Source organism: Chaetodon trifascialis, chromosome 2 (genome assembly GCF_039877785.1).
Source record: "Chaetodon trifascialis isolate fChaTrf1 chromosome 2, fChaTrf1.hap1, whole genome shotgun sequence".
NCBI lineage: Eukaryota > Metazoa > Chordata > Actinopteri > Chaetodontiformes > Chaetodontidae > Chaetodon > Chaetodon trifascialis.
The window spans coordinates 18873697-18890318 of record NC_092057.1 but is presented as its reverse complement, the minus strand read 5'-3'; the positions used below and the strand labels follow the sequence as shown (position 1 = coordinate 18890318).

At 46.1% G+C, this 16622-nt stretch overlaps 1 protein-coding gene across 1 annotated transcript in view; it reads right to left on the bottom strand.

Annotated features, from left to right (window-relative positions):
- The window catches only part of usp43a (ubiquitin specific peptidase 43a), a 109069-nt gene extending 93263 nt beyond the window's left edge, over positions 1-15806 (bottom strand). The window contains exons 1-2 of the mRNA XM_070983226.1: positions 14858-15806; positions 4563-4727 (exon numbers count right to left, since the gene is read on the bottom strand). Coding sequence (XP_070839327.1) covers positions 4563-4727; positions 14858-15469 — 777 coding nt within the window. The 5' untranslated portion in view covers positions 15470-15806. The remainder of the gene's footprint in view (positions 1-4562; positions 4728-14857) is intronic.
- Positions 15807-16622: the final 816 nt, after the last annotated feature.

The window sequence follows — 16622 nt, the reverse complement described above, 5'->3', positions numbered from 1 at the left end:
TACAATTCAACTGAAAAACATAAAAAATGTCATGCCTGTATAACATACAATATAAAGACTCATTTCATATATGATGTGTTTCTATGTTGCTGTTTTTATTTAGTCTACAAAATGTAAGAAGGGATGGCTGAAATGTGTTTGGCTGCTCCAGTATTTTAACAGTATGGACAGACATGCGTCAAAATCCCAGCAGTTACCACAGCAAGCTGAACTAGACATGCCGCAGCCTGGCTGAGACTGGGCTTTTAGGGAGGGGTGAAAGTGCACCGCTGTAAAGGAAAAGGGTGTGCTGGCTTGCTAAACAAAACCAGGATGTTGTCTTATATATCTGAATAAGTATTATCACATTCAGAAAAGAAGGATGATTACTGCGGACAAAGCTGTGATTTCACTGTGCTCTTCTGTTAGCCGCTAAGGAATGCTGCTGATGTGGTGCCAGCGAGGCGAGAGGGAAACCGAGCGAGTTTAGCGAGGTCCCATTGGAGGGAGGATTAACATTACTGAGCTGCCTCTGTGTGTGTTCGCAGTCTTGTGTTATGTAATGCTACTTGGGCGAAGCTGCTGGACTGGTCACACTGCTTACAGCAGGTGTGCTCCAGATACTCACGTTTACACTCACACTCATGTGGGACAATTTATAGCTTCCTGATCATGTAGCATGGAAGTCAAGATGCACATCTTTGTTTTCCTGACAATCAATGCAAAGCCTTGAGCAGACCAACCAACCAGGAGTACCTAAAATGTTTTAAGAAGAACTCATTGCACTTATTCCCTGAGAATTTCAATACATCTGCAGAAAATGGTTCATGATTGAAGCCAAAAACAAAGGCGCAACATCAAGAGGATTTCAAAAATGTGACACAGAGGTGGGTAATGCACAGGTTGAAAGGATAGAAATGTGGTTACTACATCATAAAGAGCTGTTCTCCCAAGGTGCTCACCTCAGTTAGAAGACTGAGTGTTTGACAGACATGTTGCTTAAACTTAACCAAACAGGAAACTGATCTACTGAACAAACTGAAGAAGTGAACTACAGATTCACTCGCATGTAAAAAGGCGGCTGCGGAATAAACGACACAACATTTCTACTCAGTTCAGCGGACACTTAAATGCATCTGACGTCTGTGGGCGGATCAGGAGAGGAGTGAGGATGAACTGCAGGCCAAGGTGCTATTCGCCAAACGTCTGTGGAATTGACGGGGACAATGTTGGCACTGCTTAGTTTCTGTCAGCTCAGCGTGACCTGCATCATCCTAGTTGGCTGTGTCCCAGGCTCCAGTCACAGACAGAGCAATCAAAGTCACTTTAATGCCTCCTCCTGCACTAACTGCTCAACTCAGCCAACACTCCAGCTTACTGTCTGTCTGTCTGTCTGTCTGTCTGTCTGTCTGACCTCCCGCCCTGCTACAAGACTCCTATAATCATTTGACTTGTGTAGGTTCTGTGGAAGGATCTACAGTCTTGATTAAGTGCACGTGCACATCTGCTCTATGAGAGGGGTATAATACCTTTATTGAGTTTACCACAGATATACTGTATCAGGCAATGCAGGGAGATGAGCGTCATGAAGTCAATATCTGGGATTTTTTGTTTCCGTTCGTGTTTTGATGCAATAAAACTTAATGTTCACAGTCGCACAAAGGCGGAGATAAGATAAAGACAGATTCATTACAGCTGGAGATGTGGTCGGTTTGAGAAATGAATGCTACCCGATTTCAACCCGCTGCGTGCACATTTGCAGTGACGGCATCAAAACATGCAACAGACCGGCCAGTTCAAATACATATTAGTTTATGTGTGCTTATGCTTTTTATCCAGCCGTTTCCGAAAACGTTTGGTACACAGGTGAGCTCACCGACTTTTGTAACCCCACAGAGCGGCATGCAATCTCCAGAGTTCCAAGGTTTTCACATTACATCAGCAGCATAAGCATGAGCACGCTGCGCTACATGAATGAAATCAATTTACGGGAAGGCGGAGGAGCATTTCATTTTAGAAAATCAGACATGTTCCCTCCTGGTGTGCAAAAAGCAGTGATTTTCTTCTTCTCTGCCTCATAGCAACAGCGGAGGAAAGCCGGCTTTATGATACCACGATTCACTTGCAGCCTAATGAGAGCCTCAGCCCTAAGCTGTTTATGTGGCATAAAGGCTGCCTCTATTAGCGCTGCTGTCAGAGAGGGGGAGCCGGGCATTGGGTGGCAGCGCGGCGACAGTTCAGCTCATCACAGTAATCATTCACTAACAGTACTGGAGGTCAACCACCAGCACTGCCGCCATACTCCACGCCGACTGGAAGAAACAGGATGATACTGAGCAAATATAATGAAACACTAGGGGTTCGTCACAGAGGGTGCCGATCGCAGCGGGTCTTCTTATCCACTGTTTAATATCCTAATTCATTCAAATCAATTACATAGTGTATTATAATGGAAGTTTAACAGCCACAGACTAATTGAAAAGTCCAAGAAATCATAACGCTTAGCAAGTGTCACCGTCAAACTCTAGTCAGGAGAAAAAGCTATAATCTCAGTTATAATGCGTCTGCCCTTCATTCCCACTGAGCGCGTCACATCCAGTCCTGGCTCCTCTCCAAGTACAAGGCTTCAAGGTGAACGTCCCACATCAGAGACTGAGACAAAGAAAGACAGACAGACAGACAGACAGACAGACAGACAGACAGACAGACAGACAGACAGACAGACAGACAGACAGACAGACAGACAGGGAACGAATGCCTGCCACTTCAACAGCTCACAGAAAAAAAGCCACTGCACACAAAGGTTCATGTCAGACCAAGGCTCGATGGGTTTCACCTGAACTGCCGACGGAAGAACCACGACGGCGCTCAGGGCTGCACGCCGACCCTTCACAGAACCAGGGGTTACTGCTTCTCCTCTTCAGGGGGCGCGCCTGAGGTGATTTCGTTGACTGGAATGGAACAATGTTGTGCTGCTGTAATTACCTCACAGGAGGACGTTTGATGGACCGATGATGAGGTCTGCCATAGTGAGCTTGAGGCATTATTCTGAGGCACAGCAGGGTCCATCGTAAGCTGTACAGTTTATGCAGGGCTGGCTGATAACTGGTCTGCTTAAGAAAAGACGGCTTGCGTAAAAGCGCGGAGGGGATACATCATAGTCTTTATACCCAAAACATGACTGTTATCGAGGGTGTGATCTCATACAGCAGTCTGGCCTGAATATGAGACACTTCACTGAGGTACTTAAACACTGTTTTTTAGAATAAGAGTTTGTTTTAGCAAGGAAACACATCTACTGTTGCTAATGTTAGATCAACACAATAGACAGATAGACTTATAACCCACGTTCCAATGGGTCTGTGCCCCGCAGACTTTTCTGTTTCAGCTGCTCACTGAACGAACGCGAGCTAACGTCAACTTTTACCACAGCTGACTGTCTAATGTCGAGTGCTTCTTGGCAGGCGGTTGATTCTCGCACTAATCTCCCAAGCAGAGACAAAATAAGTCATGATATTTCATAGTGTTCAGTTTTATTCAAACAACACGGACAGCAGTCTAAACAAACGACTTCATGGGCTGTGACTGGCATCAGATGATGGCGTTGTGAGCCACTTTCTAAACACACAGAGCGCCTGGAAGGGTGCATTTGAATTATTGTTCTCATCCTTGCCAAATTTTTGGCCTGACTCACTTTTTAAGATGCCGCCTGGCAAGGACGGGTAATAAAAAAAATCAACAGCATAGCCACATTAGTAACAATAATAATACTAATGATGACATCTTTTCAACGTGCTGTCCTCTTTGATTTGTTTAAAATGTAAATATTTACCTAATAGTGTAAGAGAATGATTGAAATTTCCTTTTAGTGTGTGTGTGTGTGTGTGTGTGTGTGTGTGTGTGTGTGTGTGTGTGTGTGTGTGTGTGTGTGTGTGTGTCAGAGACAGAGACAAAGAGAGAAAGTGAGTGATTGTAATTTGTGTTATGTTGCATTTGCAGGCCCAGATGTCTCGCAAACAACTGCCCTTATGTTCTTTCTCTTGCTGTTCCATCCATATTTGCTAAAATGTTACCAGAAATGATCAAATTGTAGAAAAAAAAAAGAAAGAGTTGTTTTCATTTTTGGCTGCCAGGCCTGGGAAAATATACAAGGAGCCAGTAAAACTCTGATCTACAGCCTGAGTGGACCAATGGGGAAAAGATGTTATGCTGATTGTGAAAAGACGGACACAAATCAGAATCTGGAGACAAGACAAAGAAAATTTCAAACAAACTGGCTGAAGCTTTTCGCAGCTCTTATCAACTCATTCTTATGCTGTATATTTGACATGAAAATCAAATGTTTGAGGTAACCTGGATGCTTGGGATGAAATCAAGGTGAAAGATAATTAAAACAAACAGTGTGTCTGTGTGTGAGACAGAAAGAGGAAAGGATGCGTGTGACAGGACTCAGCATTGTAAGTTATCCCTGAGCTTAATCACTAATCACATTAAGCATCTGAAGCCACGTCGAGGCTGCAGCAGTGACAAGAGCAGCTCACTGTTGCAGAGCCTGCGGCTGCCGGAGTACGACGTGGACTCACCTTGGAGTTGGCTTTGGTCTTGCTGCTGCCGCCACTGCTGTTGCTGTTGTTGTTGAGGCTTGAATTAGCATCTTCATGAACTCGGTCCAAAAGCCAGAGGAGGAACTCGAGGGCATCATGCTGCGAGTTCCCCCGAAACTGCGAGCCGTACTTGGCCACTATGCTCTGGGGAGAGGAGAGACATCATAATTAAGCTGTCACTTCGGGTGATTTCAAAGCCATTAAATGCTGACATCCTTCCTGACAAAATGAGGCCGTGATGATCACATGGAACGCAGGAACTCGTCGTTCGGAAGCGAGAGTTGGTTCAGCTCGGAGCACATTAGAGGGATGGGAAGAGGCAGGGACGTTTCTCTCTCTTCTCATCACTTAATGCAGACTCACTGAAGAACATCTGTCAGGCATGATTTGGCTATGATAAGATCATGGAATAAAGTCATTCACAATTCTCTTTGGACGTTGCACTCTGGAATAACCAGGAACTTTTCAAGGTGTCTGAGAAGTCAAATGTTGACTGATGAAGAGGCAGAGCGCACTTCATCGCAGTGGACCCCACAAATCAGGCTTTCCCAAAAACACTTTCCAACAACGTTGCACGCTGTATTCTCAGACAGGGCTGCAACTAACTGTTATTTTCTCAGTTAAATGCTTTTTCATTCGGTTTTTAAAATGTCAGAACATAGTGAAAAATGCCTGTTATCATGTCCCACAGTTCAAGGTGACACCTTCAGAAATTGCTCACTTTGCTTCAGACCTAAGATATGCAGAAAACCATCAAGAGCTCAGCAGAAGTTTGACATATTTGCTTGAAAAATGATTAGCAAAATAGTTCATTTTCTGCCGATCAATTCTGAATTAACTAATTGTTGCAGCTCAATTCTGAGATACGATCTTTGGTTGCAGGTTTATTTGCTTTGCTCTTTCCTTTCTCCCCATTGGTGGAGCTGAATCACTTGTTTCGAGTGAACTATAACATGCTTTGCGTGTGCATGTGTATTCAGAGAAAGCGAGAGAGAAACAAAACATCTGTGTGTTGTCGAAACCACAATGTCAGGACTCGAATGAATGATAGAATTACACAGAGCCACAATCATCTCATTTATATTAAATTCTGAGGTCAGAACATTCCTCTTTTCAGCAGGTTCACTTGTGAAAACACGCAGGACAGCAGCCTGACGCACATCAGACTAAAGCACATCACTCCACTGATATCACTGATGCTCGAGCTTTAGTTCTCACCTGAACATGTGGATTTACGTCATCCTATTCTCGTCCTTCTGTGGTTTCTGGCTGAACAATTAATTGAAATGTTATTAAAATCACAACATGGCCGAGTGCAATATCCAAACTGCAGGAATGTCTCGCGACAAAGCGTAAATGAAGCATTGTGGTGCTGCAGAGATGCTCCAGCCTAAAAACATATTCTCCAGATGTACGTGAACACGCTTGTTTGTTTGTTTTTTTTATTGCATGCCGTTTAGCCCCGCTGTGGTCGTTTGAATAATGTGCTCAAATCGCTATTTTTGGCAGCACAACAGCATCAGTGAACAAAGTCGGGCATGTCAGCACTCCATTTGTGGTGCTCAGACATATTTTAAGAAACTGCTCTTCAAACGCATTCATGCCCTGTAAACCAAACGATGACTCACACAGAGGATATCCAAAACCTGACTGCTGTTACTAGAAAAGAAAAAAAACAAAGCAAAACAGCCAGACTGTCTAATTCGATTATGAGGAAGGAGGTGTGAGCCAGACGGAGAGAATGACACACAAAACTAACGACACGCATTAACACTAAACTGGGTGGCCACTTCCTCGTCTGTGTGTGACTGACAGGCTGCAGGCTCTGCTCCACACCTCATTAACAATCACCACACCATACCTGCGCTATCCCAGTACCTAAATATAAACACAGGAGGGAGCCCCCACTCCCCCCACCAACCTGACGGAGACAGGCCGCTAATGAGCTTCATCACTATGAGGGAGCGCTGACAGGGGATGGAGGGATGAGGGGCAGATGGAGAGAGGGAGCAGTGGAGTAAAGGGAGCAGAGGAGTGGATGCTGGCGGAGTTTCAGCAGACCTGCCGGTGTTTTTCTGTCCTTATCAAAAAGGACGGCTTAGTTGTGGATGTCCCAGAGATGAAAAGTGAGAGAGCGGAGGCTAGCAACAAAACAGGAAGGGCGAAAACGCCAAGGCAAAGAGAACGAAGGGCACTTTCCAAGGTTGCCATGAACCTGACAACATGAAGTTTGAGCAGATGACTTTTCTTCTGTCCTCGCCTCTTCCTGTTTGCGCGCGCGTGCTCGTCTCTCTGATATCTGTTTACACGGCGCTGTTTCTCACAGCGTCTCTGGTGAAATGTGCCTCTCAAAGTCACTTAAACACTTGGCGACGTCGCATTCCCGAGCATCGAGTCCTTTTTAATTTAATTCTTGTAAAGGCAGAAATGAAAGGAAGATTAAAAAAAAATCAATGAGGGGTTGAGGAAGCACGCAGAGACAAAAGAAAAGAAATTGCAGGTTAGTCGAAATGTCGAGTCTCTGCAAACACTCGCAGTGTTCAAAGCTGACCTGAGCACAGCTCTGGGGGGATCTTACGTGTTTGTTGAGCAAACACTCGAGAGCCAGTCAAGGAGAGGATGAAGGTGGGTGTAGGGGTCAACTTGAGGGAGCACAGTGGTTTTTGTATTGATCAGTCTGGAGAACACGGATCTCATTCTCAACCCACAGCTGATTGGGCCTGACCCGATGAGGCGGAGTTTCTCTTCGCTCATAAGGGTTTGAAGCGAGCTTCATTTCATTTATTGATTTTGTTCATCTGTTCATTAAATCAGAGCATAGGAAACAAAGCTGTGGAGCCTCTATTTTTCCACAATTTAGGGCCATTTACTTGTTTTCACGTTGGAAAATGTGAGAAAATTACTGTTAATACCCGATTACTCAAGTGAAACACTCCATCAAAAGGCCAAATTATGTTAGAAAGATGTGGTTCTGGGGACTTTACCTGGGTTTGGTTTCAGGTCATATTAAAACAGAAGCCTATATTCGGGCCCAATCAAAGATCTAGTCCCACAAGTGTTGCACTAGTTACTGATAAATAATAATTAGTCAAAATTATTACCAGTTACCTCATTAAAGGATAACTAAATAACTGATTACTTCCACCCAAAAGCAATGCATTACTACGATAAGTAACTTCTAAATGTCCACTTCATGACCAAAATATCATATCCTGATGATGTTACATATCACGCACAAAAATATGAAATATTAATGTGTGAAGTATACAAATGAAAACACTTTTCAGCTGTAACTGCAAACAAAATGACCCAAGGTCTGAGTCTGGCACATCAGCAGCAGTACACTCTCTCCAAACTGTCTGGACACGATTCTTTTGTAGGCGGTGAAAGACGTTAACGGTGTTGTGGGTCTGCTGCATTGTTGTAAAGAAGCGGTTTTGTAGTCCGTGTCAGACGTTTCATAACTAAACCATGTCCATGTGTCCCGTTCACTGTCCTTCGTGTTTGTTTCTTCCCTTTGAAATGCCTGACTCCCAACACTGGTCCTGAGCACAAGGACTGTTCATGGGGCAAGCAATGTCTTTAGATTTGATTTTCTGCTCAATAAAGAGAACAAAACAAATGAATCGAAGACTACCAGCTGTCCTACAAACAAAGAAAGAAAGATAAGAAAATGACAAAAGACAGCCATAAACCTGTGCAGTCCCCACAGCGGGGGTCACGACCTCCCAGCAGTACCGAGGCAGGGCTGCACTCTGGCAACATCCCCAGATGTCTGTTGTAGCATCCTGTCATGCTACCTTTGCTTCACCTCGCACCATTACCCTTCATGCCCTCCCCACATCCATCCTCCTACTCTGTAAACAATGACAGATCAGAGTGCTGGCAGGCCAGAAATTTATGATAAACATACATCAAGCAAATAATCCTCTTCCTCTCTTCCTAAAAAAGCGTGTATGCCTCCTCGCCTCGTCCTTGCCCGGCCTGCCAAACAAGCCTGAATGGATTCCTCGACGACAGACAGAGAATGATACTGACAGATTGTGACGGGGCATAACCTTAAGAGGAGCTGCACGTGCTCCATTTCCACACACTTCCCGTCCCCCCACAGGTGTGGCTGGAATGAGGCCGAACAGAATCTGTCATTACTGGCTGCTCCATTTGCGGTCTCATTTTTCAGCAGCCCGGTGTTGCCGGCTCACCTCTGCTGTCAGAACAGGCCGGACGCAGGACAGTCATCACTTACAGCCTCCACTTATTCCACTCTCTGTCCTCTCACGCTGTGTTTCATCTATCCTCTTCCTGTCTCTCACACACACTAACAGACAACCTGGCTGTCCTCCTTCTTGCTCTCTTTCTATTAACTTTCTTTTTCTTTCCCCTCTGCCGTGTAAGACCCATTCCCTCCACTAATCAGTCCCAGCTGAGCTCCAGTCAGCCCAGCTACCCCTGGTAAACACACACACACACACACACACACACACACACACACACACACACACACACACACACACACACACACACACACACACACACACACACACACACACACACACACACACACACACACACACACACACACACACACACACACACACACACACACACACACACACACTGGAGTCCACTGCTTGTCTCACCCTTACCTTAACCTCAGTCTTCAGTCTAAAATGTAATGATTTACATTGCGAGGACTTGTGTTTTGTCCCCTAAAGGATGACGACTCTCCACGATGTGACTGCACAAACAGACTTATGTCCCCACAACATGAGTAAATTATGTCCACATAGATGCACACACACAGATGAGCCTCTTGTAGGAATGTCCCTGCCTCCTCCTCCTCCTCCTCCTCCTCCTCCTCCTCCTCCTCCTCCTCCTGCCATCCTTCCAAGTCTAGACTAATTCAGAATTCTACTTCCTGTGTCATCCTGGGCCACACTGGATTCACCTGCAGAATAACAGAAACCCAGGCGGGTATTTATGGAGACAAATCTAAATGCTGAGTTTTGGGATTGCACCTATATTTCCTCTGCTATGCCGAGAAGCTCAGAAAACAAAGACTGAACAAAGCCCGCCTGTCTGCAAATGTCCCCGGCTTGGGATTTACACGTGATCAGTAAGCAATAAGACTGGATGAGATGCGATGGAAATAATCGCCTCCGAATGGTTTACAGCCCAGAGGGGGAAGATCCCCCTGGGCTTTGCTGAAACGGAGAAATTGATGCTCACAGTTGAAGCTGTAAATACGCTACTGTGTGCAGAATTGAGGGTGTAGGAAGCTGTGTCTGTCACGCTATGGAGAGCTTATACGCCATTTCCATGTGCTTCCCGTCACTGAGATGAAGAAGGAAAGCCATCCCGGACTGTCGCCCATGATTCGGTGATCGCAGCATCACACCCCAAAATATAAAGATTGATTTATTCCCACGGCTTCATACACCGTCTCCTTGAGTCCCGGTACATAAATCATGGGAGGTATAATAAACCTGGTGGAAAATGGCCTCATATTGTAATGCTTACACAGATACAGCACAGACCCACTTCTCCTTGTGTTTCTTTATTGCCTTTTGTCACAGCGGTGGAGGGATAATGGAGTGCGGCTCACTGAGTCGTGGGAATGCATGCTGCTTCCAGACAGCATATGGCGGCTCTGTAACAGTACTTATAAGTGGTCTGGCTTGTGTTGTATGAGTGTGAGACCAAGTGTTTGAAGCGTTATCACTTCCTCAACAGCTGAGACGTAAATTCCTCTGCATGTCTGAGACCAAATATACACTGAATATTATTATCTATTGTGTGCTTAAAAACTGGAAATCAATCTTGTGCAAAAATCTACCCCCTCCCAAAAAAAGGCCCCATCTGCTTCGCTGCAAAAAAAAAAACCTGCCACACTCAAACTGAAATGGATGGCAGTCTCACTGTGCGAGTCCAGGTGGTGCATCTCCCCTCCATGATGCACGTCTCTCTACAAGCGTTGTGTACATCGTCAGCGTCAACAACGAGAACGAGAGTGGTCCTTGACAAAGAGCAGAGACAAGAAAAGACAAACAAAACATCTGTCTCTCCGGCCCGCCTCACTGCCACACACTGCCTGCACTCCCAGAACAAACAAGACTACTTAAAACACCCGGCTTCATCCTCCCGCCTCAGCTCCGCTGGCCTCACAGAGCTGCAGCTCCCATCGAGCGTAAAAAAAGATGAATCCGGCCTCCTCGCTGCGACTTCTAAAAGTAGTTACAGTGTTGTTAAGTCCTTCAGGTCAGGAGTGTAACGCAGTAGAAGAGAAAGAGCCACACTCTGTCATCAAGTTAAATTAATGTAGACAACTTCTGGTCCAGCCGATAAAAGGACACTTCATCCCTCCAGATTTCATCAACATCAAATGTGTAGCGAAGCCGTTCGGGCAAAGTTGGAAATCGTGACCTTTAAAGACAGCACCTCCATCAGGTTGATGTAGTCATTTATAAGCATTGCTGCATTTGGTTACGCATTTCAGGTGCGGGTGAGCAACTTTACAGCTGAGATGAGCGGCAAGTTGCAGGTCTCTGCTGTGCTGGAAGGGAAAATCCGATGAAGGTTGGTGAGGCGGTCGTGTGTGGGACCACCTAAGGACAGCAGCGTGCATGAAAGCCCACAGAAGGCACAGTGAACACCCCCGTATCGGAATCAAACAGTGACTATGCTCATCATTTATACTCTCTGGTAAGAGAGGAGATATAGCCAAAACCTTCTGTCATTTTATACCTTGGTAACAGTTCATATCACCATGCAGTCATTGTTCTGAAAATTCAATAAAGACATGGTTTAAAATAACCACGAAATGTCAGGTTGCCTTGTCCACACAGCAGAAGTCGCCCCCCCTTTTAGTAACAAGTTCTTCTAGCTGCTGCGGTGGAAACGGTATCGCCAAATCTCCGCCGTTGTGCCGTCATAAGTCTAACTCCACTCTGCTGCGAGGAATACTCACAGTGGATATGAATTATTTTGAATGCCTGCGTACAGCGCAGCACAACGGACTGCAAAAAAAGTAGAACAAAACATGCTCTCCAGCTCCAAGTCAAACTTTTCCAGAGGGCGCACCTCGACATCTAAATTCAGAGGTCAAGAGGTCATTGTGGCATCTTCAGTTGAGACACAGTCACAGGCTTGTGACTTCTACTCGCTCCAAATATCAATCTAAAAGCAGAAGACGTTAGAAAAAGTACCCTCCGCCTCCCTGCCAGCCAGCGCTTCTCGATTTGGTAATAGCGATCAGTTGTCAGGTTTGTCTGTCCCTTCCTCCAATTACAGACTGGGGGGGGATCTTGTGAGGATCACAGGAGGTAACGATAGTTTTGTTTACCAGCAATGTCTCTCCCTCCCACTTTTTCTTTCTCTCTCCCTCTGAGTGCACACCATTGGAGGCTTCTCAGCAGGGGGGCATCCTCCTTTCTCAGGATGAATGCACTTGCTACAGTAAACATCCTCTCTCATGCTTCACCCTGGGATGAGCAGACAGACACAAATCACTGCGTCGATGAGAGAAAAGGGGAGCGAAGGACGCTGTTTTGTTTTTTTTTATTGCAGCCAACTATGATGAGAGGTATTAGAGCAAAATGGAGGAAAGAGTGAATGCCTCTATTTAGACACAGGACGGCATGTTCAGACATTAAGTTCCAGCTGGAATATTCAGTACATCCTTCCAGCTGCTGGTATTTACAGTCGCTGATATCAGGCACCATTTTCAACTCCGTTAAATGGAAAGGGCCTGAATAGCCATGTTTTCGTCTCAGTGTCAAGTGAATTTGAAGCAAAGTTTTGAGATGTCAGAAAAAAAAACTAACAAAGAAAAGGCAAATTAGGCGCAATTAGGATTCGTCACACACGGCTGCATTAAACAGAGTAGAAGAAGCAAAACCAGTTGTTTGGCAACCACCAATAAAGCTCAAAGAAGAAGTCACCTTGCTCATCCACGAGAGCTTCTCAAGATATTTCTGTGTGTGTGTGTGTGTGTGTGTGTGTGTGTGTGTGTGTGTGTGTGGACTACCTGGGATGACACTGACAGCAGAAACAGCTTCTTTCCTTCCACTACTGGAGCGGAAACAACTGATCAGTCATATGAGCTAAATCGTCACTTAGTCAGAGCTGATTCGGAGTGTAAAAGCTGAATTTTCTGATTTATTTATTTTTTTTAATTTTTGTCATTTCCACCAACCTTTTCTAATGCAAAACTTCAGGATCTAAAACAGCTTTGATGGAAACAGCTAGTGAGACACGCTGGTTTGTCCCAGAGTTCATGCATGGTATCAGTGAGATAACAGACCTGGAGCCATGCAGCATGTTCTTCATATATTTGGTACTGCGTCCTGAAATCAAGAGGAGTCGCTGTGATTGCGTGGTGCACACTAGAACCAGGAGCCATTTCAAAAGAGGTAATTTTAAGGAGTATAAATTCAGATTTCTACATCCAAGGCCTTTAATCTTTACCCGAATGCCCTCCAAGACCTTGTGTTCCTTGATGTTTTTCTACTCATCACAAGCTTTTCATTATTTAAAAAGTCTGCAGGGACTCATGTTAGCGAAGCTGCACGTGAAGAGAGTTTCAAATCTGCTCTTTAAATCTTACGTGCATGCAAGGTGCTCAGCATTAATGATCCACAACACCATGACTCCTTGTGCTTTTCAGATCAAAACAGCATTCGGCTCCTCTTCTGTGCTAACCACTACCCGTCCCTTACAGCTTTGAACTGAACAGCACTCTCCCTGTCTTACTGAGTTACTCCTTATTACTACCTTGTGGTTGTGGGGAAGAAAGCTGCATCCAAAGTCACTGTCATGAAAATGAACTTTTCCCATTATGAATGATACCCCACTCACGCTGTCTCCCCGCGCCTGTGTGTTTGGTTGTGTGTGTGCTTTTGTGCACATGTTGCATACCCCCCATCCCCTATAACTTGCCCCAGGCTGTTGATGCAACACAGTAGCTACTACTAGGTAAGTCTACTGGTTGACTCATCCGGTGAGCCCAGAGGGGAGGCTGGGGGGGCCCTGCAGCCCTGAGTGACTGCAACAGCAAGCCTTCTGTGTGCAAGTGCACTACCACTTGTTGAGTTACGCAGTCTGTACGCTGCTATCGCATGCATTTAACAGTTGATGCGAAAACGACAGGAATGCTCGACTCCCCCGCGCTCCACATGACAGTCAGGGAATGCAGACAAACCACCTGAAGGGCTGGATTGTTGCAGCAGGTGAGTCAAGCGGAGACACTACCGAGGTCATGTAATCAGTAACCACGAAACTACCGCTAGCTCAACAAACACTAATAAAATGTCGAAACTGTGAGGCAAAGCGGTGAGGTGGTGTGTTATCACTGCATCCACTAGGTGAACATTACTAGTGGATGTTCACCTCCTGACACACCGAAACACAACCTGTTCAGGGCTGGGTTCAGAACTTCAACACTTTTGTGGCACAGACCGACTGCTTTGATACTATCGAGAATTGAAAAATGTCTTGTCCTTGTTCCAAATTTTGATTCCTAAAGAGAAAATTTAGCATCTGTGAGCCAAAAAACATGCGGCATGCTTGTACCAAGATCTAAAAAAGCTGTTGATTGGCTGTTATACATTGTAAAGGCATGCAGGATAAACCCTACATTAAGTGTGTGTGGTTGCATTTTACAATACCTGGTACCAACTCTTACTGGAGACACTATGAGAAGAATATAAAGATCCAAAAGTGAATCCAGACTGAAATGATCATGTTTATCTGTTGGAGGATCCCACATGGGCACAAATTTCTTGTTGAGCCCCTATTCGCCCGTCTTTTATGCAACATGCATGCACCCTGTCTTCTCTAAGTACCCACTGAGAGCAGCAGACACAGCAGACAAGTCAATGCAGCTTAATTATATTTGGAGCCAGAAACCCAGCAGTACTCTTGCTCTGAGACGCTACCTGGCTGCAGGTCGGCTGCGTGTCAATTAGCTTGTGGTGATTTGATTTAAAATGCCTTAAGGCTCCCTGATTTTGGTTTTATTGTTCTGTGGTAGAAACAACTGTGCAGTTAATCCAATGATCTCAAAGCAATTGACACAGGGTTTAACTTGGGGGTTTCAGGGCCCTCTGGTGCTCTGGGGCCCATGCAGGCTGTGTTCAGATGGGACACTCAGCCTTACTATTACCCACCTTGCTGAATAAAGTGCAAAACATGAATTCCCCAATAAAAACACGCTGAAACTGTGTAAAGAAAGCGGTGACACCAACAACAACAGGCTGGCAGATCTCTGTCCTCACCTTGAACTCCACAGACAGCTGCGGGGTGTACTCCAGCGTCCACAGGGCTCGAACCAGCGACGCCAGCTGCTCGGTCACCTCTCCGCGGGCGCTCTGCCGCTCCTCGCCCCTCACCTCCCCGTTCAGCCTCCCGTGACACACGTCCGACTTGTACTGCTCCAGCCCGAGGTACTCGGCCAGCAGGTCCGTGTTGCTGAGGCACTGAACCACGGCGTTCATGAAACAGGTGTTGCCGTGGTTCTTCAGTCCCAGCACCCCGGGGGTCTTGTCGCCATAACACCACGACAGTCTGTCTTTCACCGAGCCGTGAGAGGAGGACACCGTGGAGATCTTCTTCGCGGTTCCTTCCCTGGAGACCTGCGGACAGTCGTCTTTGAAACCCCCAGACGCGCTTTGCCCGAAGCCGCCGTCGTCGTCCTCCGCGTCCGGCGGCTCCGCGTCGCCAAAGTGCGCCAAAGTGCCCAAAGTTTTAAGGATCCTTCCCATGAAATTCCCAAAAGATCGCAGCGATTTCCTCCTGACAAACCTGCCGGCTTTGTATTTCTTCTCCTTTCGCTTGGTCGTTTTGGGTTTCATGGGTTTTCTTACCTTGTTTTCCTTGCGGGTATCCATGGCTCTAATAGGACCGCGAGAAAATGAAACAGGCTGTGGAGTCGCACCTGTCTGCCAGGCTGTCTACCCCTCCTTCTCCTCCTCTCCTCCTCCTCCTCCTCCTCTTTGCTTCACTCCGCTTACCGCTGAGGTGGCACCGACTCGGTGCCAGTAAGGCACATGATTACTGATATTACTCCCTTGACATCCCGGCAATTCCCAGAACGATGTGGCCGGCGGTCCGTGCGCTGTGATGGGTGACGCTCTCTTCAGGAACTACGCAGATGAGTTGCTTCCCTCTCTCCACATCGCAGCTTCAATTACACTTCCTCGTCGATGGCTCTCAGCGCTGGATCGTACGGTCTTTGACTCTCTCACCACCGCTCTTCCTCCCTCCTCCTCCCTCTGTGGGGCCACGGTGAACAACTTTCTATGTGGAGGATCCTGCCTAGTGCCCGCCCCTCAGACATGAATTCATTAACCTGGATTTGTTTGTAGCATTTAACGCGACAGATAAGTCGGTGCACAGTTCGGGAAGTCCTCCCACTGTCGCTGGCAAAGAGCATAAAACTTCACTTGTTCCACAGGACACAAGGAAGTAGCTTGTCTTTAATAGGTGTCAATCACGGTGGCCTTAAACCGCCCCCTGTAGGACCAATTAACGCATCACCTGACTTTAAAAGCCTCAGTGGGAGGCCAAGACAACACTTTTGGCAATTGTTGCATGAATCTAAAACTTGATCCTATTTCCAACCATTTCCTGAAAGCCTTATATTTTTCTAAGTGAGACCAAAACCAATATTCCTGCCTCAGTTTATTCTATTTTCGTGGTGCATTATCATCAATAGAATGCTGCTCGGTCACCACCAATAAATCAAGTTTCTGATGGATCTACCTGCACAGTCCGAATGCAGGGAATTTAGTGTTTTGTGGCTGCTGTATGTACCCCTGATATCACCTGCACAAGTGTAGTCCCCCTATTTGTGCTTCTTTCTGGTACTGAAACACCTTTTTAGTAGAACACACCAGCAGGTACAGACCCATGAACATTATCCTATAAATACCCCAGCTACGGTCTTCAAACACATTAATGCTGCTGCCGCTCCCGCTACATCCTGGAAGCTCCACAAAAGTGAAATGGATGTTAAAAGACCGTTTGGCCAGAACACGCCAC